The 26310-nt window shown below is 31.7% G+C and overlaps 6 protein-coding genes across 9 annotated transcripts; 3 read left to right on the top strand and 3 right to left on the bottom strand.

Moving 5' to 3' along the window:
• The first annotated feature begins 45 nt into the window (after positions 1 to 45).
• Positions 46 to 2596, top strand: LOC124490608 (ATP-dependent 6-phosphofructokinase, liver type). Its single transcript, XM_047053136.2, has 2 exons — positions 46 to 2204; positions 2263 to 2596. Exons 1-2 carry the CDS (start codon positions 46 to 48, stop codon positions 2531 to 2533), a joined length of 2430 nt encoding a protein of 809 aa, XP_046909092.2. The 3' UTR covers positions 2534 to 2596.
• LOC124490609 (angiotensin-converting enzyme) lies at positions 2531 to 5500 on the bottom strand. The gene is made up of 3 exons (XM_047053137.2): positions 4381 to 5500; positions 4149 to 4307; positions 2531 to 4086 (listed from the first exon to the last, which is right to left on the bottom strand). The coding sequence occupies exons 1-3, from the start codon at positions 4684 to 4686 to the stop codon at positions 2611 to 2613; spliced, it is 1941 nt and encodes a 646-aa protein (XP_046909093.2). The 5' UTR covers positions 4687 to 5500; the 3' UTR covers positions 2531 to 2610.
• Positions 5501 to 8120: 2620 nt separating this feature from the next.
• On the top strand, positions 8121 to 11872 carry LOC124490610 (uncharacterized). Of its 3 annotated transcripts, none has more exons than XM_075730781.1 (5): positions 8121 to 8573; positions 8639 to 9707; positions 9769 to 10211; positions 10286 to 10681; positions 10741 to 11872. In XM_075730781.1, the coding sequence occupies exons 2-5, from the start codon at positions 9290 to 9292 to the stop codon at positions 11218 to 11220; spliced, it is 1737 nt and encodes a 578-aa protein (XP_075586896.1). In that variant the 5' UTR covers positions 8121 to 8573; positions 8639 to 9289; the 3' UTR covers positions 11221 to 11872. The 3 variants fall into 3 exon arrangements, with proteins under 3 accessions (XP_075586896.1, XP_075586894.1, XP_075586895.1); XM_075730779.1 differs by having other exon boundaries at positions 8362 to 8573; positions 8684 to 9707; XM_075730780.1 differs by lacking the exon at positions 8121 to 8573 and having other exon boundaries at positions 9101 to 9216; positions 9274 to 9707.
• Positions 11873 to 18611: 6739 nt separating this feature from the next.
• LOC124490320 (uncharacterized) lies at positions 18612 to 21633 on the top strand. 2 transcript variants are annotated; one of them, XM_075730957.1, is made up of 11 exons: positions 18612 to 19101; positions 19167 to 19262; positions 19346 to 19411; positions 19461 to 19526; positions 19599 to 19691; positions 19771 to 19857; positions 19923 to 20024; positions 20090 to 20182; positions 20263 to 20328; positions 20609 to 20725; positions 20792 to 21633. In XM_075730957.1, exons 1-11 carry the CDS (start codon positions 18963 to 18965, stop codon positions 20830 to 20832), a joined length of 966 nt encoding a protein of 321 aa, XP_075587072.1. In that variant the 5' UTR covers positions 18612 to 18962; the 3' UTR covers positions 20833 to 21633. The 2 variants fall into 2 exon arrangements, with proteins under 2 accessions (XP_075587072.1, XP_075587071.1); XM_075730956.1 differs by having other exon boundaries at positions 20090 to 20191.
• Positions 21634 to 21806: 173 nt separating this feature from the next.
• Positions 21807 to 23110, bottom strand: LOC124489764 (uncharacterized). Its single transcript, XM_047052151.2, has 2 exons — positions 22679 to 23110; positions 21807 to 22605 (listed from the first exon to the last, which is right to left on the bottom strand). Exons 1-2 carry the CDS (start codon positions 22809 to 22811, stop codon positions 21965 to 21967), a joined length of 774 nt encoding a protein of 257 aa, XP_046908107.2. The 5' UTR covers positions 22812 to 23110; the 3' UTR covers positions 21807 to 21964.
• Positions 22842 to 24892, bottom strand: LOC124500581 (uncharacterized). Its single transcript, XM_047064671.2, has 2 exons — positions 24383 to 24892; positions 22842 to 24310 (listed from the first exon to the last, which is right to left on the bottom strand). Exons 1-2 carry the CDS (start codon positions 24634 to 24636, stop codon positions 23824 to 23826), a joined length of 741 nt encoding a protein of 246 aa, XP_046920627.2. The 5' UTR covers positions 24637 to 24892; the 3' UTR covers positions 22842 to 23823.
• Between the last annotated feature and the right edge of the window lie 1418 nt (positions 24893 to 26310).

Raw genomic sequence — 26310 nt, 5'->3', positions numbered from 1 at the left:
ATTGATTGGTCGAATATTGTTTTCTCTATACAACGTTCGTTTAGAATGTCAACAAATAATTGTAATCGATTACAATCATCATCGAACGATAAATCGATTAAATCCATTACGGCCACCAGCAACAAAAGCAAAAGATCATCAACATCATCGAATATAGCCGTATTGACCAGTGGTGGTGATTGTCAAGGAATGAATAGTGTGTTATATGGTTTAACATGTCGTCATATTGATACGATTATGGCCACTAATAATTCCAATGATAAAACAGAATTATATTTGGTTTATAATGGTTACCAAGGACTAATCGATGGATCTTCACGATCGATTATAAGCGCTAATTTAAAAATTTTACATCGCCATCTTTATCAAGGCGGCACAATAATAAATTCATCACGTTGTCGTGAATTCTATCATCAAGATGGTCGTCGTAAAGCAGCATATAATCTATTACGATTGAATATACAAAATCTTATTATTATCGGTGGTGATGGTAGTCTTACCGGTGCAAATCATCTACGTCGTGAATGGCCACAATTTGTTAAGGAATTAATCGATAAAGGTGAATTCGATGCAAAGAATTCAAATAGCCAATTGAATCTAATCGGTATAATTGGATCAATTGATAATGATTTTTTTGGATCTGAAATGACAATCGGTACGGATTCAGCATTGGCACGTGTTGTTGAAAGTATTGATGCGTTAAAAACTACGGCTAAAAGTCATAGCCGTGCCATTGTTGTCGAAGTGATGGGTCGTAATTGTGGTTACCTTGCCATATCGACAGCTTTGGCTACACAAGCATCATATGTATTCATTCCAGAATATCCACATCGATCAACAGATGAATGGCAGAAAAAACTTGCAGCACGATTACAATATGAACGTAATAATGGACAATATTATCATATAGTGATTATTGCTGAAGGTGCATGTGATAATAATGGTGATTCGATAAAATCCAACCAAATAAAAGATTATCTAAATAAAGATTGCAATATTGAAACACGATTAATAATATTGGGACATTTACAACGTGGTGGTTATACTTCTGCTTTCGATCATCTAATGTCAATGTCAATGGGCATCAAGGCATATGATATGATCCGTATGAAAGAAGTGGAACCGACAGCAGCAGAAGAAAAAGAAACAGCAGATGATAAATCTTCTTCGTACGGAATGAAACAGGCAATAATTTTAACATTGAACAATGGCCAAATACAATCCAAACCATTAGCCTATTGTATTGATGAGATGGCAAAATTAACACGTTTTGTTCGTGAACGTAATTGGCCAAAAGTAATGGAATATCGTGGTGTAAATTTCATAAATACATGGGAAAATTATCGAAATCTAATGTCGCCACCATCCAAATCAGCATTATCAATATTTGATAGACCAAAATCTTCAACATCAACATCTGGATATTGTTGGGCAATCATGATTTGTTCATCGAATCATAATAGTCCAATGCCTGGTACAAATGGAATCCTGTTTGCATTAGTTCGTTATGGACAAGCACAGAATATAACGGTTATCGGTTATCGTAATGGATTGGAAGGTCTTTATGGTAATGATTATCAACGTTTTGAATGGCAAGATGTTGCCGATATAACATCCATAAGTGGTTCGATAATTGGTTCACAATCACGATCAAGAAAATCCACACCTAGAATTAATGATGAAAATATCGAGAGAATAATTACAAATTTACAAATGAATAAAATCAAATTCTTGTGTTTTGTTGGTGATCATCAAGCATTCGATCATCTACAATCATTGAATGAATATAGAAAACGTTTTGATTATCTATTGGACATGAAACTCTGTTACATACCTGTATCTGCTGTTGATTTTGATATCGACAATGATACAAATTCCAATGATAATGATTCAACAATTGTATGGTCAAAATTAGGACGTGATTCAATGATGAATAAAACCATCCGGTTGATTTGTGATCTAATCTATTCAACACAAGGAACATATAATCAATTGTTTATGATTCGAATCAATCTAGATATGTTATCATCGACAACATTCATCAGATCGAATGAATTTGCAATGGCCGTTGGTGCTGCCATCATTTATCCCAAAGATAAATCAAATCGCATGGAACCACCACTTCATCCAGAATCAATTAAAACCACCGCTATTGAATTACGTGAATCGATTCTGCAAACAAATGAAAATAAATTTGTAATCATGTAAGTAGTATCAATGTGTATAGATATTTGATTGATTGATTGATTTTTTATTCGCCAGACATTATCCATTATGGTCGAAAATTCAATCAATTTTCATGTCAATAATAGCACCATTTAGCGATCGAATACGCTTGAATTCTATTGATATGACAGCAATGCAAATGCCCACACACGCTTCACCGTTTGATCGTAAATTGGGCGTAAAATTGGGCATGGAATGTGGCCGTTATTTTTCCAATGCAAATTTTGAAACTACACCGCTAATGATCAGTACACCATTTTTGTATGAAGCACGACCGATTAAATCACGAATCAGAAAAAGTAAATGAAAATGAAAAAAATGTTTATTAAAATAAATCAGAAAAAATTCAAATTTCAAAATTTTCAAAAAAAAAAAAAAAAAAATTCAAGAAACATAATTCGAAACATCAACCAGCCAACCCAATGTTTCATTGGCAATTTGTTGATCTAACCATTTGAATAATGGTTGAAAATATTCAATCAATGGACCGGCAGTCATTGTTTCGCTGCCAGTCATCAATTTCATTGCTTCAGGCCATCGTACCGATGATCCTAGCCGTAACATTCGTGCTAAATGTTCACCAGCATTGTGATTGCCATCAATATCACATTGATATAATGGTACATCAGGTTGAGCAATGTCACACAAAGCTTTGTGAAATTGAAATTGTATGATGAACGAAACAAAATAACGAATATATTCCACACCAGCTGGTACATGAAATTTAGCGCCGGCATCAAAATCAGTTTCATTACGACTGATTGGTGGTGATATGCCTTGATAATTGATACGATACCACCACCATTGTTTGTTCATTTTTTCGGCCGGAATTTTTCCACTAAACAAGTCCCAACGATAAGCATCCATTAAATAACCAAAAGGTAAAAATGCCAATTTATCTAGAGCCATTTTCAATTGATAATTTAGTATCATTTCAGGATCATTAGCCACAGAATCATTTTCGGCAAGAAGATTAATTTTTTTCAAATGATTTGGTGTCGATACCGACAATGCTAATAGATCACCAACAGCTTCATGAAAACCAGGATTAGCACCTTCACGAAATGCAACCGGTTGATCTTTGTATTGAAGATAATATTGAATATGACCCATTTCATGGTGGACGGTTATCAAATCTTTCATATTCACTGATGTGCACATTTTTACACGAAAATCTTTCCGGTTATAAAAATCCCATGCTGTTGCATGACATGCCACTTTACGATCCATTGGTTTTGTAAACATTGACAATTGCCAAAATCTGTCGGGCATCGGTATCAATGATAGATCAATGAAAAATTTTTCGGCTAAACGAAACATATCCATAGCTGTATAATTTTGTTCTACCATTGTATCCGTAACATCCAATGATTTACGATTTGGATATGGTGCTACGATATCATAAATATTACCCCATGATTGTGACCACATATTACCAAGGATATGTGCCGGAATGGTACCATCTTTTGGCATACGTTCTTGGCCATAAAATTCCCGTAATCGCATCCGAACATATGCATGTATTTTCTGATAAAATGGCTGTAATTCATTCCAAATATTGGCAACTTGTTGTTTAAAATTTGGTGTTTCCCATGGAAATAGCCAAAGATCATCCAATGTTTTAAAACCATTCACAATAGCAGCTTTATTGCCTAGACGAATATATTCCAGATAACGTTCACGATTTGGCCGTCCAGCTTGTTCACGCCATTTTATCCATACTTCTTTTAATTTTTCATAATCACGTGATCGAGCCATTATTTTCACTAGATCTGGATCCAGATCTAATCCACATTTATCAGCTAAACAAATCGATGCTTGATCATAGGTTTTTGTCAATTCGGTTGTTATATTTGTAAACTATATTTAATAAAAAAAAAATCCAAAAAATTAAATTCAGAATAACCCATTTGTTTGTTTACCAAAACAGAATCTTCTTCATCCAATGCTGGAATACCAAGCACGGAAATCTTTTCAAATTGTCGCCGTAATAATGGATCCTGGAATGTTTTATAATCATAACGGATCGCTTGTTTCCAGATTTCTTTTTGTTCACGATTCAATTTTTTTGTCACTTCGAGCTTCAAAATGGGACCAAACAAAAAAAAAATCAATACACAACCCACCCAATTACAACATTACAACATCACTTACCAAACGAGCCTGATTTGTAGCCGTAATATTTGTGCTGAAATTAAAATTTGCTTCAACAATTTCATAATTTAATTCTTCCATACGTCGATCAAATTCGAGCATAAATTCACGGCCTTTATCTTCATCCGCAATCAATTCTTCTGTGTTTATGGTTCTATTTTCAAATGTTGTCGTTGGCTCATCAGTTGCCGCAGTCGTCGATGAAATTGGTATCTCTTCTTCGCCATTTGCGAATTTGCCAATTAATGTCGATAATAATAATAAAAACAGTGGCAAACGAATCACCGATAAACGAATCGATGTCATGTTGTACACACAGAAAAATCAAAACAAAAAACAAAACAAACTCGAATAGAACGAAAAAAAATTTCAGTGGTGACAAAGTTTTGAAAAGTTTGATGTGCGGCAACAAAAACAAAAACAAAACAACAACACCTGAAGCTCTTGATGAAATGGAATTTTTTTTTTTTTTTTTTTTTTGGTTTCAATTTAACGAAAACCGAAAAAATAAAATTCACTTTCAATTCATAATAGTGGTGGTGGTGGTGGTAGTTTTATTTTTTTTTTTTACTAGCAGTAGCAGCAACAACAGCCGATATTTCGATTGATTGTCGTCCAGTTTCCAGTTTGTTTGTTTTTTCTTTTTTTTTCTCGAAATTCACCTTCAAAAAAACATGAATTTTTTTTCGGTTGATTCTTATCAAATTTGATGATAATCTCTCTGTCGTTTGTTTGTTTTTTTGTTGTAGTTGTTGGAATAAAACATCCAATGACCTTGACGATTATTTTTTTTTGTTTTTGTTTTTGGCTGAAAGAATTTTTTATATCTTCTAATCAAGTTTATTGTCGTCAAGGTTATTATCAAAAATAAAAAGGCCACTGACCAGAAAACTTGATGCCTTGATGCTTAAATTGCTAATTTTTGACCATGCTGTTGATAATGATGATGATGGTGTCAATTACCTTTTTTTTCTAAATTCAACACACATTCTTCTACATATGGAATTTATTGTCTGACTATTGAACTTTATTAGTAGTAGGTGTAAAAAACATAAATCCCACACACACACACACAGCACAGACAGAGACAGAGACGCACAAATAATTTCACCAAAGTGAATCGATGAAAATGGCTTGCGATTTTTGGACTTTTATAAAGAAAACAAAAATTTTTTGTCTTTGCCCTTGCTTTGGACTTTGGTTGAAATTAATTTTTGCGCAAAAAAAAATCTGGTTGATAATTAAATTTTTGAATAAATAAAACGACGATGATGATGATGATGATGATTTGGCTAAAAAAAAGAAATGGAAAATATTCAATTACAATCATGATCATCATTTATGGATTTGATTGGAAAATTTTTTTTTTTGTTTTTTTTGCCCATAACCGGTTTGAACTTGAAAATGAAATTTTTAACTTTCAATCGCACACACACACACACAAGACAGACAGACATACGTAATCCATAGAATACCGGAAATATACAGAACAGCTGATTAAATAAACACACAGTTACAACCATACACACACACACACACACAATTTTGTCGTTGGTGTTGCTAAAAATAGAATTTCATTCGTTCGTTCATTCATTGAAAATTTGTGGCCTTTTTTTGTTTGTTTGTTTGTTTGTTGCCTATTATGCAAATAAACCAAACCAAACCGATGAAAAATTGCTGAAAACTTTTTTTTGTCATTTTAAGAGAGAAAGAAAAATTCTTTCAATGTCGTTTTTCTTTTTCTCATCACTAAATTACCAACCAACCAACTGATGAAGATGCTCTGCATTTCGAGGTCATTTTTTTTAAATTTAGCATCAAATTAAATTTAATTTTCTTTTGGGAAATTGCCACTGTGTGTGTGTGTGTGTCCCAAATTTGTTCCATCATCATCATCATCATGTGGCACATATTTAAAATACTTGAGCGTTTTTTTTTTTGTTTTTGTTTTTGTTTTCATCCTGCCAAAGCAAAAGTAAAGAAAAGAAAAACAAAAGAGAAACGGATGCAAAATTAGCAAAAAAAAAATGGAGAGAGAACCAAGTTTTTTTTCACCCAAAAAAAAAAAAAAACACAGAGAGAAAAAGAAGGAAAAAAAATTTGGTTTCCATATTTATAATTCCATACCTGTGTGGTGTATATTATTATGTAATAGATGACCAACCACATAGTACATACACAAATTACAAATTTTTTTGAACATGCGTAAATCGAATAATCATTATTCTGTGAAAATTAAAAAAAAAAACGGTAAGGTGACATCATCATTTCCGTATTACGTTTGTTTGTTTTTCGGTTTTCATTCATATATTCTCAATTTTGTGTCATCATCATCATCATATCAAAATGTCAAAAAATCCTTTCATTCCAAAAAGGTGTGTGTGTGTGTTCGTGTTTAATTATTGCTAGATAGATTCATGGCCATTCTCATGTTTCAAAATCGCTGTTTTTTTTCTGTTTTGATTGTGAATAAGAGGCATAAATGCAAAATAAACAGCCACACACACACACAGAAACTGCATCAATAACAACAACAACAAAAAATAATTTGCATCAAAAATAATAAACACAATGTGTTTATAAATGTGGAATGGTTGTTGAAACAATAATTTTCCACAACAACAACAACAACAACAATAACAACGACCACAAGGTTTTCATTTTCATTTACATTTGTGAATGTGATTTGAATCACATGTGTGTGTGATCATGAAACATTTGAATCAGAAGAAGAAAAACATCATCATCATCATCATCATTCAGTTGATTGTGTTTGGCCACAATTTTATTGTACAATCACAACAACAACAACAAGTGTTGATTATCGATTATATATATTGGTGAACCAATGGTTCATGGACACCATGAGCCATGGTGAAAAGTGAAAAAAAAAATATATAAAACTTGATTGTCGAAAAACAAAAAATATTCGCGAATCCATTGCCCTCGAAACATCAACAACAACAATCGATGATGATGATGATGATGATGATGTTAATAAACTTGTGATAAAAAAAAAACATTCGAAAAGAAAAAAAAATATTTAAATCGATCATTGCCACCACCACCACCACCAATCATCATCAAACAAACAAACAAAAGAATAGAAAAAAAGTTCAAAACAAACGGGTTCATCATATATGTACTTTTGGCCTTTTTTTTGTTGTTGTTTTTTTTTGTTTATGAAATTTATGCATATATGCAATAATTCTCTCTCTCTCTCTCTCTCTCGATTGACGAGAATTTTTCATCATCGCCGTCAGTGAACTCATCAAGTGATTATTCATCATTATCGAATTACACAAGAAACAAAAAAAAAAAAAACAATGGGAAAAAAACAGACATAATCTATACGCATGATCGATATGAATCGAATGTGTAAAATTAACATTCGAATTGAATTTTTTTTTGGCTGTTTGCTGTTTTGTCAATATTCGTCGTCGCCGCCACCCACCGTCGCCGCTGCCATCGATGACTTGTCGTCATTTTTTTTGTTGTTGTTCCATAAACCAAAACAGAGAAAAAAAAACGAAAGAATGAAATCTTAAGAAGAAATTTTTTTTTGTTATGTGACTGTGTTTCTCGTCATATTGTCATCATCATCATCATCAGGGTGATGATCGACACACACATACACAAAAAAAAATTTCTTTTCGTCTTCTTCTTCTTCTTCATTGTTGATGATTGTGACAATTGAATTTTTTTTTTGCAATATAAGGAAATAAAATTAAATTAAAAAAAAATGGTAAACATCTGAAAAAGAAAGTGTAAAAAAAATGTACAACTTTATGACATCATCAACATCGATATCCGGTTATCGTCATCATCATCAGCATTATTATGTAAACAATCGATATAATCGATTTTGCAACCACCACCACCACCACCAGCAGTGAATACTTTTATAAATGTCATCGCTCATTAGTTCCGTGTATAATTTTCAATGGGTTGTATTTAATGATTGAATCCAAAAACAACAACAACGACGACAACAAAATCCCAATTTAATCTTGCTATCAGCTATCATTATCTCGATGATGATCATCATCATCATCATCAAGATTGTTTCTTTTTTCGTTCACATGGGAATAAATCGAGATTGACAATAATAACAACAACAACAACAACGACAACGGCAACGACAACGGCCACAACAACCGATGTTAATTTGACTGAAACTTTCATTTATTCATGTACGTAAAGTGTTTAGTTTAGATTGAAATTAATTTTTTTTCTTTTCAATTTCATTTGGTTGCAGGTGCATTTTCCATGATCTTCCATCTTCACTGATCATTGATCATAGTGTTTTTTTTCTTCAAAATTGTTTCCAAATTTTGAATAAAACGCATTTTTCTGGAAATTTTGGATCGATCCATCACCACCACCACCACTCCGAAAAAATATGATCGGAAATATAAGATTTACCTGTGATAATAATAATCATCAGATGTTGTGTTTGGAAGCTTTTTTTGTTTGTTTTTTGTTTGTCAACAATGTTTGTTCAATGATTTACGGCATTCATGATTATATAACGTAAACTATACTCTCCAGACGACGACGACTACGGTTTTCACAGATTTTTATTATTTGCGGGTGCTAAAACATAAAAAAATCACTTGAATTCTCGGATATTATCAAATTAATTTTTTACCGGTACCAGACACAAATGTTTACACACACACGCACACATTTTGAATTTGTTGCATTTCTTCAATACCGTAACAAATCAATTTTCATTGATTGATTGATTCAAAAACAAACAAACAACGTCAATAAGATGTGTGGCCATAACAATACAAGGGGATAATTGATATTGAAACAAAATCAATTTGCACAGTATTTAAATATTCGAATTTTTTTCATTTTCGAGCAACAAGTTTTTTTTACATATAGATTTCTAAAAAGAATAATGAATCTTATAATGAAATTCATCGACGATGGTCATCATCATCGATTCTTACCATCAACAACAATGAAATCGATAATAATTTTGTCGTTGATGATGGCCACAATTTGTTCATCACAATTTTATTCGTCTCGTCATCATCATCGTCATCGACAACCAGAAGGATGGAATGTTATGGATTGGTGGCATGATAATATACGTGAAGATCTTTATACTACTTTTAATCAATCAATTGATAGCTTGGTTGCTGATGCACCAATGGGTCGATTTGTTCAATTAAAAATTGATGATGATGATCATGATCTCCAAAGTGAAGAATCAAGTCAAATTATTCAACGTCGTTTGGATGATGATCTCGATATGGCTGAAAGTAGTGAAGAGAATGTTTCACAATTAAAATTTTCAACCACAACAACATCACGTAAGTGTTTACCACTTCTTATTCATGATTTAAATTAAAATTTTAATTTTATTTTTCGCAGCAAAACCACCAACACAGCAACAGCAATCAAATCAAACTGGAAAAAGAAAATCAGAACAACAAAAACGAAGATTTCCGATTAACATGGATAAAATGAATAGAAAATGGAAATCACGTGCAGGTGGTGGTGGTGAATCGATAAATAATATGAAAGCAAGACAAATTATGCACATGAATCGTTTCGATGATTATCATGGGAAACAATTTGATGGTGAATCTAGAATTAGACCACAATTTGAAACATCATCGTCATCATCATCATCATCATCATCATATGTGCCACGTGCATCAAAAATATCGATAAAATCATTTTTCTTTGAATATTTCACACAAATTCGTACAAATCTTTATGATTCACATGTTTATGGAAATCTGAAACGTAGTTTACGAGCAAAATTCATTGAATATGGATTACAAACAGCTATACAGCCATTTTTTTATCCGGTTTGTAGTGAATAGAATAGAATGCAATTCTGGTTATTAAATAATTTTCATCCCGTGTATGTGTTTTTTACCAGAAACGAAACGATAAAGGTCATAATATTGTGGCCGTTTTTCCAAGCATTTATCGAAATACATCGAAACAACATCTGGATAATATACTAGTGATTGGTGCACATTATGATACAGTGGCCAGATCACCGGGAGTGGAAGACAATGGTTCCGGTTGTGTTGCCGTTATGGAATTGGCACGGCTATTACATCAACATCGTTGTCGCTTGAATACGACCATAATGTTTGTTTTATTTGATATGGAAGAAGATGGTCTGATTGGATCGAAACATTTTGTTAAAAATTATCTAATACCAATTGTTAATGGTAAACACCGGTTACCAATCAAAGGTGCCATTATTATGGACATGTTATTGGAATATGATCCAACAATCGGATCACAATTGGTCCATGGTATTGGGGTATGTGTAAAAATAATCGTAAAACACCCACTAATTAATCACTAATCAAATTCTTTTAGAATTATCTACCACAATGGAGAGATCGTGTACGACAGAATCAATTTCGTGGCGATTTTACAGCCGTTTGGGCACGTCGTGATGTAGATACCGGATTGTTTGAAACACTGCAATCAAATTGGCTAAATGAACATAAATATAAATTATTTCTGATGGACATACCGTTACCAAAACTTGGACGTCATTTGACCAATGGATTAGAATCGAAAAAATTGGCACCATATTCAACATTTTTACGTTCAGATCATTCATCATTTTGGTATCCACATTCGATAAAAAATGAGACCATTAACGCCATCTTGTTGACCGATCTTGGACCATGGAGACGTCGAGTTTCGAATAAATATCATAGCTCAATGGACAATAGTAAATTGTTGAGTCGTTCGAATTTATTATTCCTTAAAAATAGTATCGATTCAATAATGAAAACCATATTGGACATTGGTGATGGTTATTGTCATCAAGAGATTAAGAAAAAATGAAAAAAAATTCATAAACCAAAAAAAATTAATCATGAATTACACGAACACACGTTGTTTTTTTAATTATCCACCACCACCGAGATTGTTTGATCTTTTCAACAAACACAAAAACGGAAACCAGTGTGATTTACAAATTTTTCTTTTCTTTTTTTTTTTTTTTTGATAAATCAATGATCATCATCATGTTTTTTTTTCTTGTAAATGTTTCACACACACACACACAAAACATTTGAGAATCACTTGAAACAACAACAAAAAAAAAATTTTTGTTTTCTGATTACAATGTTTCTCAACCAATTATACACTACACTACTGGGTTAATTTAAATGAAACAAAAAACAAAAAAAAAATTTCATAGCCGGCCTCCACATACTTATCATATCCTCATCATCATCATCATTATCATTCTTGTCATCTACATTTCTTGTTCCTCCCACATACACACACATGATTTATAAACTTTATTTGGGCGCCACACTATCACCATCGTCAGCATTTAATGTTTTACACACCACAACTCACATGCACACACCTAGTGCAAAAAAAAAAAAAAATTAGTTTAGAAAAATTTTCTTCAATTTTGTTTGTTTCATTTCAGTTTCTTTTTTCGTGTAAAAAAAATTTCATAAAATCTGTAAAATTTATATTTCAACTTTATTTGGGTGAATGAAAATGAAATGTCAAATACAAAAAAAAAAAAAAAAATTTTTCTCATTGAATCCAATGATCTTGATATATACTAATTCAACTGAATTTATATTCATCGTTTTTTTTCCATTCCGTACCATCGTATTCGATTATTATTGTTGTTGTGATTTTTTTTAAAAGTTTTTCTTCGCCAACTCACTATCGGTCACTATCGGTCATCATCATCATCATCATCAAAATCATTATGATGATGACGCCCAGAAAGAAAATAAAAATGCAATCATCTTTTTTTTTCATTGTTTGTAACAAAAAGAAAAAAAAAAAGAAAAGATTGAGTTATTTTATTAAGAAGAGCAAGTAAAAGGATGAAAAATGGCAAGATTTTCCAATTTTTCTTCTTTCTCCCATTACATTTGTCCGATAACGATGTTGTGATAACAATCGATAATCGAATTTTTTTTTTCATTTCATTTCATTTTCGTTTTGATTTTTTTTTCTCGTCATTATTATGCAAGAGATGTGTGTGTGTGTGTGTGTGTGTGTGTGTGTGTGTGTGTGTGTGTGTGTGTGTGTGTGTGTGTGTGTGTGTGTGCAATAGGCAATATAGATGCAATAGATAATGATGATGATGATGAAATACATTTGGCGATTGAATATTCGATTTCCAAATCGATTGGATTATTATTCGATACGATATCATAGGTATAAAAATACAAAAAAAAATATCGGAAGTATAAATGAAGAAAACAAAAAAAAACAATCGGCGGGTACACTCGGTTTTTGTCTGTGTGATCTCATTTGTGGAAACTAAATTTAGTCAAAAAAAAAAAAATCAAAAAAATGAACAAACGAAAAACTCCAAATTTCCAAATATGTATGCAACACGGTGTTGTATTTCACTCTTCCTTCTTTCCTTTTTTTTTGTTGCATTAATAATCAGCTTTTTTTTGAGTGTAAATTAAACGTAATGATGATGAATAATAAAAGCACACTGAACCCGTTGATAAATGAAACATCAAAATGAATTGGATGAAAGACACTTGTTGTTGAATCTATTAAATCCAATGATAAAATTCAATTTTTTTTCTTTTTTTGCTTTCCAAAAAACCAAACCAAATCAAATTAAATGTGATCCATAACGTTTGTTTTGTACAGACATTCGTTTGTTTTATTCATCGCTTTATTGAATGATGACGATGATGATGATGGAACAGCCAGGAAGTCATCAAATCGGTGACATTTCAATGAAAAAAAAATTTGCATCATCATCAGTGCAAAAAATTTTTTTTTTTTGAAATCTTCAATCTAAATTGAATTGAAATTGTTCTCGTTTTTTTTACAATTTAAACCACCACAACGACAGGACATTTCAATCACAGAAGATCCGGGTTCCATCAATCAACTAACTTTCAATTTGTAATTTGCACGTCGTCGTCGTTTATTTGATGGATGAATTTTTTTCCGTTCAATTCTCGTATTGGCAATTCATTCATTTGTATTTGCCACCATCACGGTGAAAATGGCGTGAAAAAAAAATAAGAATCTAAATGCGACTGGGCCATTCATCACAAATGGACAATTTTTTTCCCAATTTAAATGGTTTATAATCGTCGTTTTCTAATTCATCGTCGATTCGTTTATCATTGTGAACTTGGATTAACTCTGAGTGAATGACAAAAAAAAAATTATTTATTTTTACCTATGAAAAAAAAACAATCAGGATCAGGTCAAAACTCAAAAAAATACGTGCAACGTTGTATTGTTGGAACAATTGAATCGAAACAACAATTATCACCACCATCATCATCAAAAAAAAAAAAAAAAAAAAAATGTGCGAACAAACACTCGAAGAAAAAAAAATTTAAATGCTGCGTTGTTCATGAATCACAAACTTTTTATGACTTTTTTCTTCAAATGATGATTTGATTGTTCATTGTGTGTGTGTGTGTGCGCGTGTGAATATGAACGAAAAACAACAATTTTTCTGCTGCTGTTGTTGTTGTTGTTGTTGTTGTTGAATGTGCAAAAAAAAAAATCCATTAACCTTTCAGTGTCAAGTTTGCAACAAATTTAAGTGAAAATTTTTTGGAAAAAAAAATCGACCACAATGATGGATTTAATTGAATCGTTCCAAAAAAAAAAAAAAAAAAAACACATTCGGACACAGCCAAATAAAAATTTTTTTTTGGGACACAATTTTTTTGTGGTCGTGGTGGTGGTGGTGGTGTGAAAATTTTGTCTTTTTTTTCTCTCTCTCGTTTCCGCATATATATGGACCAATGAACCAAAAATTGTTAATTGATTGATGGATGATGATTGACACTTGTTGTTGTTGTTGTGACTCATTGTGTTAAAAACATGTGTGTGGGCGATAAAATTTTTTGGCGAAAAATGAATTGAATTGAACTGAAACTTTTTCACGTGTTGTGTTTATCAATTTCTATTCAATTATCAAGTATTCGAGAAAATAAAATTCAAACATGTAATCCGAGTCGAATTGAAAATTTCCAATTTCCGTATGGCGAAAAAAAACCGTACAGCAACACAACAGCAACACGACAAATATCATGATCATCTGATTGATTGGATTATCAAATCAAACAAATTATTGATTTTGGCCATAATTATTTGGATCGATCTGATTTTTTGTTCTGTTTGTTTGTTTTTTAATCGGACAAATTTTTTTTTATCAGGTTCCCATGGCCTCAAATGTATTTATTTATTTTTTTTTTGCTCGCCATTGACATTTAAAAGTGTTTGAGGAAAAAAAATTTTTTCATTTCAATTGATTTGATTTGTGTTCAATCATTAAAAGTTCAGATTTGATCATTTTAATCACCAACAAAAGCAACAGCAACAAGTTTTCGTCATGTTCATAAACAGGATAATTTAACTTTTACCAGGAAAAAATTGTTTTTTTTTTGCATTTTTTTTTGAAATTGATTCAATGATCGACGAAAAATCTATTTTAATCCATATTACACACACACTCACTGTCAATACAAATGATTGGCCTGTGTCTCTGGATATTCGATTAGTGGTTCTCCAATCAATTGATCAATTGTTGTTGTTGTTTTGAAAGAAAAAACATTTGCATCTGAACAACAACGACAACAACAACAATTTCAATGATAATTGTGTGATGTCGAAAGATTGTCAAATTCAATTTGATTTATCTATTATTGATTGATTGATTGATCGATTGAGTGAGTGAGTGATCAGTTAGAGTGGAGAAACAAAACAACAAAAGCAGCAACAAGGAAACATTATCCATTCCAGAATCCATCATCATCATCATCATCATCGATTTGATCGTCAAATGAACAAAACAAGCATCAAATGAAATAAATTGACTAAAAATTGCATAATTTCATTATGTAATAATTTATTAATCTCCTTGTTGAAATTTTCACTATTAAAAAAAATAAATATGAAAAAATTCAATGTCCAAACTAATTACAATGATAACAACAACAACAAATTGTTATAATCCGGTCAACGAAGAAAAAACTCATTTGATCATTATACAAGTAGAAAATATCGATTGTTGACAATGGACGATGATGATTATGGACAATAATAATAATTTTGACCAATTCGTTTTCAGTTTCATTTCATTTTTTCATTTTTTTTTTTTTTTTTTGATTACACATTTCATTCAAATCATCATCTGTTGATGATGTATTTTTTGTAGCCTTTGTCACATATGATTACGACTAGAGCTAGAGAGAGAGAGAGAGAGAAGGAAAGATACACCTATTTTCGAGGACATTTATGCATTTATTTGGACATTTGTGGTCTATTTAAATTCCGATTACGAAACTTACGAAATCTTTTTTCTTTTACAATTACATGATCCTTGTTGTTGTCGTCGTTGTTGTTGTTGTTGTTATTGTTCAAATGATCATTGAACAATTTTTTTTCACATCATTAGAGAATAGAATAAGAAGAATTGACTATCGAATCGAATCGAATCGATTTTCATTTTTTTTCAATTTTCATTCGTTTGTTTTTTTTGTCTTTTGCTTTTGTTTTGTTGATCATTATTTGATGGTTTGTGTGTGTGTGTGTGTGTGTGTGTTACGAAACCTGATGTGATGGTCATTTTTTTCGCCTCAATTTTTTTTGGAATGATTTTTGGCAATCATCATCATCATAATGAAAAACGGAAAATGAAACGTTGTCCATTACTTCATCTGTGAAAACGATGATGATGATAATGATCAACCACAAAAATAGATTTCATCGATTGATCGATTTCGAACCAATTTTTTTTTGCTCTGTTCAATATTTATTGACGGATTACCATTCACTCACTCACTCAGTCACTCAGTCACTACTCACAATTGTGAACTCGAAATTGAAAGTTGAATTTTCAATCAAAATTTGAATAACTGTCATCCATCCATACAGACACACACACACATACACACGCGCGCTTAAACATTATTTGTCATTGGTCAAGTGGCGATTATTTGTTATTTCAAAAAAAAAAAAAAAATCATGTCATGGAACACATGTTGATCAACAACAAAAAAAAAAATCAAAATTACATCATTACACACACACACACACACACACACACACACACACATTCGTCATAGGATTTCAATCAAATCTCAATTTGAAAAGGAATAGAGCAAAAAAAACAAAATAAAAAAACGATTAAATCCGATCCGATTAGATAATAAATCTATCAATCAATCAATCAATCAATAAACGACATAAAATTCAAAATTCATTTTATTGTCTCATTTAATGATCATCAACCGATTATTGATTAGAGATTGATAAAGAGAAAAAAAAGTGGGGGCATCTTTAATCTGAAACGATGATGAATTCATCATCTATTTGTTCGTTTGTTTGTCCGTTTTTTCCCCTTCCTCATTCGGTCATTTTTATTTCATTCATTCATTTTTTTTGTTGTCTTGGGTGTGTATCGGAAGCAAACAAATTGCTGTTGTTGTCTTTTTCTTTTCGATCATAATAAATGAATACCACACCAAAAGTGATGTGTGTGTGTGTGTTGTGTTTTGTCGAAAAAAAAAATCTAGTTTTTTAGCTGCTGATTATTATTATGGGCCGATAATAATCAAAATCTTGACGAATAATCAAAAAAAAAAAAAAAAAAAAAAAGAAAAAGATTTTATCTACATAGAAATGAACGAAAGACCTGAATATTTTCATTTTATCATTTTATTCAAATCATCAATTTAGGATGGATGGAAAAGAAAGTTTTTTTTCCAGTGAAGCCATTTATTATCAATTCCAAAAAAGATTTTTTTCTTCATTTCTTTGATTTTCCACTTCTTTTTTTTTGATGAAATCTTGATCTAGATATGCGGTGTGTGTGTGAATATTTTTAGCTCGGATATAATGTGTGTGTGTGTGTGAGATTAAAACGGAAAACTTTTCCAAACTGGTCCGTTTATCTAAAAGCTAAATGTATTCATCATCATCATCATCATCATCATTGATCATTGATTCAGATTTGGATTAGACATGATTTGAACACCTGTTTTTGCTATGGATGCAACAATAATTTTTCATTATGATGATGATGACCACTGCCACCATCAAACATACGAATAAAATCAGGTTACACACACACACATTAATCCACCCACATAAATGAATCCAATGAGTTGAACAAACGACAAAAAAAATCAATTAATATATCTCGTTCACATGAAATCATTCGATCCAATTCAAACGAAAAAAAAAATTGACATTGCGTGATATATCACCAATGATGACGATGATGATAATTAGGCTGAATTTTCATCTATTGAAAAACAAAAATTCACACAAACTGTAACAACAACAACAACCAAAAGGTAAAAGTGTTTACAGGTGTGTGTGTGTGTGTGTGTTTATGGTTTTTGACAAAACAAAATAAAAAGAAAAGAAACCAACCAGTTTTTGTTACTATAATTAGTTTTGATTGTTTTATTTTGTTTTGTTTTGTATTCCATTCACAATTGTTTTTCTTTTATTTTTTTTTTTTTTTGAAATTTCAAAATTTCAATTCAACTGATTGATGATAACGGGAATTTTTAAAAAATAAAGATGACGATGATGATGATGAATTAATTTGCACTTGTTGCCACCACTTGTGATATATCGAAAACAGAAAATTGAAAAACAAAAGTTTCCGCTTCCTCAACAAGTGTTTGTTTTATTTTGCAATATTTTTAGCCACCGAAATGCAACAACAATAATTCATCATCACCTGTATAATCATCATTGGATTTGTATTATTGTTCACGCTACAATTCAATTATATAAATAAAAAAAAATTTGAAACAAAATTAGTTTCAAATTACATAATTTGGAATCTACTAATTCCATCATGAGAATTTGTTTTTTTTTCAGATTGTTTACGGACAATAAAAAAAAATTCACAATCCATTTCTCTACATAATTGATTTCTTTTTGAATCAGGTTTCAACCAGTTTCAGTATTCTCTCATCATTTTTTTTAACTTTCTCTTTCGTTTACATATTTGCGGTTCAATTTTTCGGGATATTTTCTTTTCTTTTTCTTTTTTTCTTTTGCAGAAAATTTGACTCTTTGTTTCATTTTTTTGTTGTTGTTGTTGTCTGTATTACAGAAATGAAAACATTCTCTTTATTTCGGTGGGATTTGTGGTTTTTTTTTCATATCTAGGCTTGCCTCTATCATCATCATCATCATCATCATCCACATTTGATCGAAAAATATTATTGCACAGCAGCAACAGGTCCCCTCTATATAAATCGTACAATCAATGATCCATTGGATGATCAGTGTATGTAAATTGTGATTTGTGTTTGGTGTGGTGTCCAGCGACGATAACGAAAACGAAATCATACACAACAACCTGATTGGTTTTTTTTCAGTGTCATTTTGTATTTATCATCAATTTTTTTTGATCTATTCATTCATCCACCTCATTATTGATAAATTGTGATCCTCATATTTTACTTCTCGTTTTGTGATTATTTTCATCCGCTGTTTTTTCTTTTTTTGCCGTGTTTTGTCACCCGAAGAATTAAACTATTCGCTTCATTATTTCAAAATCATCATATACCAAAAATAAATAATAAATCAATATGCGTTTCGCAGTGGTCTGCCTTTGTTTGGTAGCCGCCGCCCACACTAGTCTCGCTTCCGGCGGAGGTGGTGGCTACGGCGGTGGAGGTATGGGAGGCGGTGGTGGTGGTTACGGTGGAAGTGGCGGAGGAGGTGGAGGTAATTATTCATTCTTTTCCAATGTTCAAATTAAATGATATTCCTAATCAATTTTTTATCAACAGGTTATGGAGGCGGAGGTAGCTCCGGCGGTGGTGGTGGCTACGGTGGTAGCGGTGGAGGCGGTGGTGGCTATGGTGGCGGCGGAAGTGGAGGAGGAGGTAACTATTCATTAATTTTCAGTTCACTTGAAATGAAATGACACAATTCTGATTGTTTTTTTGGAATATTTCTAAAAATTTAGGTTACGGTGGTGGAGGTAGTTCTGGCGGAGGTGGTGGTTATGGCGGAATGGGAGGTGGCGGTGGAGGTAATGATTAATTTTCTTTTATGCACATCCTTACATTTTTAAAAAACAGGATATGGAGGCGGAGGTAGCTCCGGTGGCGGTGGAGGCTACGGTGGGGGCGGTATGGGAGGAGGAGGTAATAATTTATTTTCATGTTCAAATGAAATTACAAAATTCTAATGTTGTGTGATAAATTTTTTATCAACAGGTTATGGAGGCGGAGGTAGCTCCGGTGGTGGCGGTGGATACGGCGGAGGTAGCTCTGGTGGTGGCGGCGGATACGGTGGAGGTGGCGGTGGAGGTACTAATTTATTTATTTTTAATGCCAATTACAATTTTTAATAATGTTACCAATTTTTCGTTTGTCTTTTTAAAATCAGGTCATGGAGGTGGTGGTGGCGGCTATGGCGGTGGCGGTATGGGAGGCGGTGGTGGTGGCTACGGCGGAAGTAGTGGAGGAGGTGGAGGTAATAATTCATTCATTTTCAATGTTTAAATGAAATGCTAATCTTTATCAATTTTTCATCCGAAGGTTATGGAGGCGGAGGTAGCTCTGGTGGTGGTGGTGGCTACGGTGGTGGCGGTATGGGAGGCGGTGGTGGTGGCTACGGCGGAAGTAGTGGAGGAGGTGGAGGTAATAATTCATTCATTTTCAATGTTCAAATGAAATGCTAATCTTAATCAATTTCTAATCCGCAGGTTATGGAGGTGGAGGTAGCTCCGGTGGTGGTGGTGGCTACGGTGGTGGCGGTATGGGAGGCGGCGGTGGTGGATACGGTGGTAGTGGTGGAGGTGGTGGAGGTAATAATTTATTTATTTTCAATGTTATTACAAAAAATTCTAATGATGTGTGATTATTCTTTTAACAATAGGGTATGGAGGAAGTTCCGGTGGCGGTGGCGGCTACGGTGGTGGCGGTATGGGCGGTGGCGGCGGAGGTGAGAATGATTTCTATATTGAATAGGAATAGGAAATTAATTTCAATCAAATAAACAAAAAATTAGACAGAATATTTGCAGCAAAAATTCTAGATAATCTACAATATTATTCAGGTACTATAATTCAGGTCAAACTGGTGCACGAATTCCAATTTATTTAACATCAATTATTTTTCGATCAGAATTTATAAGATTAGCGGTATTCATATATAGTTTTTTTCAATACTTGGCCAAATTTTTTGATATTTTTAATGACCATTTCTTATCAATTATCATCTAGGTTATGGTGGTGGTGGTGGAAAAGGCGGCGGCGGCGGCGGATATTCTGGTGGTGGTGGAAAAGGCGGCGGCGGCGGTGGATATTCTGGTGGTGGCGGAAAAGGCGGCGGCGGTGGTGGTAAGATTTTTTTTCGAAAAAATATTCAGAAAAAAATAAACTAAAAATGATTTAACTTTTAACCAGGTTATGGTAAAGGTGGCGGCGGCATGTCCGGTGGATATTAATAAACCACACGACAACCAAATTCAATTTGGATTAGCCCCGATAAATGGAAAAAAAAAACTTTGCCAACAATTCTGTATTATAATTATTGATTGCCGTCATCGAATGATAAACCGATAATAACGGAAAAAATGCTAAAATATTCACCATTCAAAAATGCCTCACCATCATCATCCATCTATTCATATAGGCAACGTAACTCAATCATGACCATCTCCTATTATCGAACGAATCTCATCACCATCTAATGATATCCACCATGAAATCGTTTGTTATACGATGCTCGAAGCATCAAGAGATACAAATATTTATTCTGAAACAAAAAAAAACAAAAAAAAATCAATACCACCATCATCATTGAATATTCTGTGTCTTGTGTGTCCAAATATCAATGTCCATAAATTATTAATATTTCGTTCGTATTTATTAATCATAATTTTTATTCATTAACCATTCCATACACACCACACCATCACCAATTACATTTTCATCGTCAAAAATCATCGCCATTCATTCATTCATTCATTCACCATCACCAAACAAAAAAAAAAATCAGCGATGACGAAAAAACCATCAAATCAAATTACGAATTATAATCTTTGAATGAATTTTTTTTTGTCTACATTAATAACAAACAATTTGGATTCTCAAACGCCCACACACCCCTACACACACACAATCATTTGCCATTTGCCACATTCACCTGCTCCCCAAGCCAACATCCACAATCACCATCCAGTTATTGTTAAATGAAAATTTAATTATCAATTTTCAAATAAAATTCGTATACATTGAATGAATCATTGATCAATGTTTTTGTTTCCATTTTGATCCTCATTAATATTGGCAGCAGCAGATGGCAATTCATTTCAATGGCGCCATACCATTCCCAATTAAATCAATTGATTGATTAATCAAATCATTGAAAATCACATTAAATATGATAAATATCGATCAGTTTGATATATTTTGATTCTTTTTACCTGTTGCTCATCATCAATAATCTTTGATGATGAATCTCAAGTATTTTTCTTTTTTTTTGTTATTTTAAAATTTCAGTATTGCAATAAAAAAAAAATTTTTTATGACTAAATATTTTTATTACAACAGCAAAAAAAAAAAAAAAATTAAAATTTAAACAAATCGTAATTCTTGATAACTTGGTGGTGGAATTTCTTCATCATTTATCTTTGTTGTTGATTTTTTTATTTTGTTTTCCATATTTGATTCTTTTACCTGTTGTTGTTGTTGTTGTTGTTCATCAACAACTTCTGAATATGATGGTAATTGATTAGCAATAGATTCATCATCATCATTTATGGTTGTTAATGATAATAAATCATCAACTATTAATCTATTTGGTATCAAGAACCTTGGATTTAATGATGATGATGATGAAGATGATGATGATTCTGAAAATGCTGAAATAGCTGATGGTTCATGATCTAGAAATGTTGGTAATAATAAATTAAAAACGGTTGCCGATGATGGTGAACAATATAATGTTGCTGCCTGTGATGTTGATGGTGATAATGATGATAATGGATGATGAATATTTGATTGTAATGTTGAACGTCTTAAACTCATTAGATTTTGATTTCGTCGTTGATTGAAACGATTAAATTGATTTTGGTGGCCACCATGAATACATGGATTTCTTGTAAACATTTTCTTTGATGACATCCATACCGTACGACGTATGTGATTGGCAAAACACATCATCATTATCAGCATAATTATCACCATGATTAATATCAGAATTATTTGTAAATTTTCTGTCCAAAAAACAAAAAAAAAATTCAAAATAAAAAAACCAGAAACCAGAATCATCACCATCATAGTACTTACCATTCATAACGTTAAATACATGTTTTGCACCATGATGATGATGATCATCATCATCATCAGTTTTATTGCTAAAATCTGGTAAATAATCTTGAATCTTTTCAAACGATGACGACATGATCTGGGTTGAATTCATTTTTATTTTGAATCAAAAAATCATAAGGAGTTGAAAATGAAATGGTTGATTTTATTTTTTTTTTCTCTGACAAATTTGTCATATACAAATAGATGTGTGATACAAGATTTTTGTTTGTTTGTTTGTTTGTTTATCAATGATGGATGATGATCTATGGAATGATGGCCAGAAAAAAAAAACAAACAAACAAACATCATATGTGTGTGTGTGTGTGTCTGTGTATTTAAACTGTCAATCAATGGTTAAAAAATTATAATCGGTAGAGATCAGACACAAACATACAAAAAATGGCAATGTACGAGATACACATTATTATCAGTGATATTTATATATTAACAGAATGATAATATAACGATTATTAATCGTTTTTTTTGTCACTTTATTTCAAGGTGTATTTTATTTTTATTATATCCACATTAATTATTTAGATTAATTGTAGCAATCATCAATTAATAATAATGATGATGATGACCGATAGAAGATGTATAGACACGTAGGCAAAGACAAAAGAAAAAATCTGGAAAACGCAACAAAAACATCTGTTGAATATTGTTGTTGTTGTTGTTGTTGTTGGTTGCAAAAAAAGGATTTGATATTTCATGATTATTACAACGTGATGTATCCATGCTTGGTAATGGTATTGCTGATGCTGATGCCGGATTCAAATGTTGTTGTTGTTGTTGTTGCAGATGTGAAATATTAGTTTACCAGAAAAGCAACAGGTAATATATTTCTATCCATCATTATTGAAATCTTGTATATTTAAATTGTTTAAAATTCGATGATGATGATGATGACCGTTGATGATTACCTTTCATTATATTAGCAATATTTTCAATATTTGCATAATAATTGGCTTGTTTTTCCTTTTGTATTATTTCAGTAGATGGTGATCGATTTGTTGCTGGAAATGAAATCATTGCTGGTTGTTGAATCGGTACAAATGTTGACCGAGCACGACGAATATTTGATATTAAACAATATAGGAATACAATAGGCACAATCGTAATGGTCAACAATAGATTCTTGTAACATGATCACCAAATTGATAATATTGTGGCCGAAATAAATGATACCAATAAACGGTACATTTTCCTGTATCCATATCGATATCATAATCACATTCACATGTACCATTACGACATTTACGAAACATATCACCTTCGTTGAAACATTGTTCATCATATTGACAGCGAAATGGTTCACAAAGACCAGAATTTGAATTGCGACGATAATTGGTTGGACATTGACAATGAAACATAAGGCATTTACTACCAGGATCTTTTACGTTGCAATCATTATCAGTAAGACATTTATGACGACAACTACCCAGATGATCTTCAAGTTGATCATGTGGACATAAACATTTCACGGTAGTTGATGTTGCTATACCATTTTGCCAATTATACCATGGTATCCAATGACATTCACGTTGTAATGATTGACATATCCGTGGATCGGATAAACAATTTCTATATTCACATTGACCATTATTCCATCTGGAAAAAAAGACAAAAAAAATTCAATCAAATAGAAATCGAATAGAAAATTTCAAACAAAAAAAAACTTACACATGTGATGGTAGACAATGACAATGGCCATTATGACAAAATTGTTTATCCATTTTACAATTATGGTTAGTATCACAATTAATCACATGATTATTATTACGATCATTATCAGTTCGATGATCTCGTCCATCACCACCATCATCAACCACGACGAAAGATGAATGGCCAAGATTTAAACATTCGACTAATAGAACAACAACAACAACCATAAACCAAATAAATAATCGATTATTCAATTGAAAAGAATCGAACATTTTTTTTTTTTGATTTGCCAATTTCAACAATCGATATTATCGATATAATCAAATTTTTGTTCGACGAAAAAAATTTTTTTTTTTAAATTTTCAAAACCAAAAAAAAAATCGTCATGAATCAGTAAATCATCAAAAAAATAGCCATGAAGTGAATAGAAAAAAAGGTGGAAACAAAACAGATTTTTTTCTTCTTTTGGTGGCTGCTGACGTATATTGCAATCATATGGAGAAAACGTAAAAAAAAAGAAAATCAAAGTCTAACTAAAAAAAAACTTTTAAAGTAAAGTATATCCACACACACATTGAAAACCGGAAGATAATTGTCAAGGTAACAGGAACAAACAAACAAACATACACTTACATTTACACTTGAAAATTTAATCCAGAAACAGGATCAAACATGATCATGATAAACAACGTAGACAGTTCTTATTTTTTTTGCAATATAACAATCATCATTATCATCAGAAAAAAAATGAAAATAAATAACAAGGCAAATAAATGTTTCAAATAACAAGATGAAAATGAGAGAGAGAAAAAAAATCAGATAACAACAATATACTGATAAGGCATGAATAGGATTTAAGGTGTGTGCGTGTGTGCGATACAAGATAGATGGATAACAACAATTAAGCTCGATTAGCACTTTTTGAAAATCTGTAGATTTTGATTCATTTAGAATCATGTCGTTGTTATAATTTTATTTTTTTTAAGTAGTAGCCGTTGATGATGATGATGATGATGACGATATCATTTGTTCGGTGGTATCGTTGACATGATCATTATTGTTGTTGAAACATTTCCATGTAAATAATTTTGAATAATGTTTTTCATTATTGATCCATCGATTCCATTGTTGATCATTATTCTGTTGGCTGATTATTAATGTTTCATTATTGTCATCTGTATTATAAGTAATCGGCTCTGGACATGGTACAATAAATATCAACAATATTAACGATATACAAGATAACAGTAATAATAATAATAGAATTAATGCCAGATAGAATGCAATTGAATGATAATTGCAACATCTAAATTGATGAAATTGATCCATGTCCAAGCGATGTGGATCTTGATGATGATGATTATTGCGAGACATTTTCTCTTGTTTTATTTTGTTTTGTTTTGATTCGATGTTTTTTTATCTTTGGTTTTATATTGGACACGAATTATGATTGCAATGAAATGATGACAGCTTTTTTTTAGTTTTTTTTTTTTTTTGATTTCCGAATGTTGATGATTATGCAGAATAGCTATATGGAAGGAAAAACAACAACAGCGACAAGAATGATAATTCAATTTTTGTTTTCAACATTGTTCAATCATACAACATACCGGTTTGTATGTTTTTGTTTTGTTAATTAATCTACGTTGGTGAATTGAAATTCAATTACATCATCATCATCGTCAACATCATCTAAACAAGAGAACATTGAAAGAAAATTTGAAAAAAAGATAAAATCATTGATTACCTGAATGGATTCGTAGGACAATGGATATTCAATAAAAAGAAATTTCTACCACAATCGCAAAGATTATTTTCATCAATCAAAATGAAATGATGACAAATTTTGTTTTTTATTATCCAAAATCGAACAACATGATATATAATAAAAAAAAACTGTTTTGTTTTGTTTGACAAGGATGTTTTGCCCTAAGAAAATTAAAAAT

This window comes from Dermatophagoides farinae, chromosome 4, assembly GCF_024713945.1.
Source record: "Dermatophagoides farinae isolate YC_2012a chromosome 4, ASM2471394v1, whole genome shotgun sequence".
NCBI classification, from domain to species: Eukaryota; Metazoa; Arthropoda; class Arachnida; order Sarcoptiformes; family Pyroglyphidae; genus Dermatophagoides; species Dermatophagoides farinae.
The sequence above is the reverse complement of the archived record's forward strand: the minus strand, read 5'-3'. Positions and strand labels throughout refer to the sequence as shown.

Bases quoted from the DNA above. Each gene is read 5' to 3' on its own strand.
- LOC124490608 (XM_047053136.2), top strand. From the start codon at position 46: ATGTCAACAAATAATTGTAATCGATTACAATCATCATCGAACGATAAA. The intron at 2,205-2,262 runs GTAAGTAGTATC...TTTATTCGCCAG, and splicing joins GAAAATAAATTTGTAATCAT to ACATTATCCATTATGGTCGA.
- LOC124490609 (XM_047053137.2), bottom strand. From the start codon at position 4,686: ATGACATCGATTCGTTTATCGGTGATTCGTTTGCCACTGTTTTTATTA. The intron at 4,308-4,380 runs GTAAGTGATGTT...CCCATTTTGAAG, and splicing joins CTACAAATCAGGCTCGTTTG to CTCGAAGTGACAAAAAAATT. The intron at 4,087-4,148 runs GTAAACAAACAA...TATTAAATATAG, and splicing joins ATGAAGAAGATTCTGTTTTG to TTTACAAATATAACAACCGA.
- LOC124490610 (XM_075730781.1), top strand. From the start codon at position 9,290: ATGAATCTTATAATGAAATTCATCGACGATGGTCATCATCATCGATTC. The intron at 9,708-9,768 runs GTAAGTGTTTAC...TATTTTTCGCAG, and splicing joins TTCAACCACAACAACATCAC to CAAAACCACCAACACAGCAA. The intron at 10,212-10,285 runs GTTTGTAGTGAA...GTTTTTTACCAG, and splicing joins TACAGCCATTTTTTTATCCG to AAACGAAACGATAAAGGTCA.
- LOC124490320 (XM_075730956.1), top strand. From the start codon at position 18,963: ATGCGTTTCGCAGTGGTCTGCCTTTGTTTGGTAGCCGCCGCCCACACT. The intron at 19,102-19,166 runs GTAATTATTCAT...TTTTATCAACAG, and splicing joins AAGTGGCGGAGGAGGTGGAG to GTTATGGAGGCGGAGGTAGC. The intron at 20,192-20,262 runs GTAATAATTTAT...TTTTAACAATAG, and splicing joins TAGTGGTGGAGGTGGTGGAG to GGTATGGAGGAAGTTCCGGT.
- LOC124489764 (XM_047052151.2), bottom strand. From the start codon at position 22,811: ATGAATTCAACCCAGATCATGTCGTCATCGTTTGAAAAGATTCAAGAT. The intron at 22,606-22,678 runs GTAAGTACTATG...TTTTTTGGACAG, and splicing joins TGTATTTAACGTTATGAATG to AAAATTTACAAATAATTCTG.
- LOC124500581 (XM_047064671.2), bottom strand. From the start codon at position 24,636: ATGTTCGATTCTTTTCAATTGAATAATCGATTATTTATTTGGTTTATG. The intron at 24,311-24,382 runs GTAAGTTTTTTT...CTTTTTTTCCAG, and splicing joins CATTGTCTACCATCACATGT to ATGGAATAATGGTCAATGTG.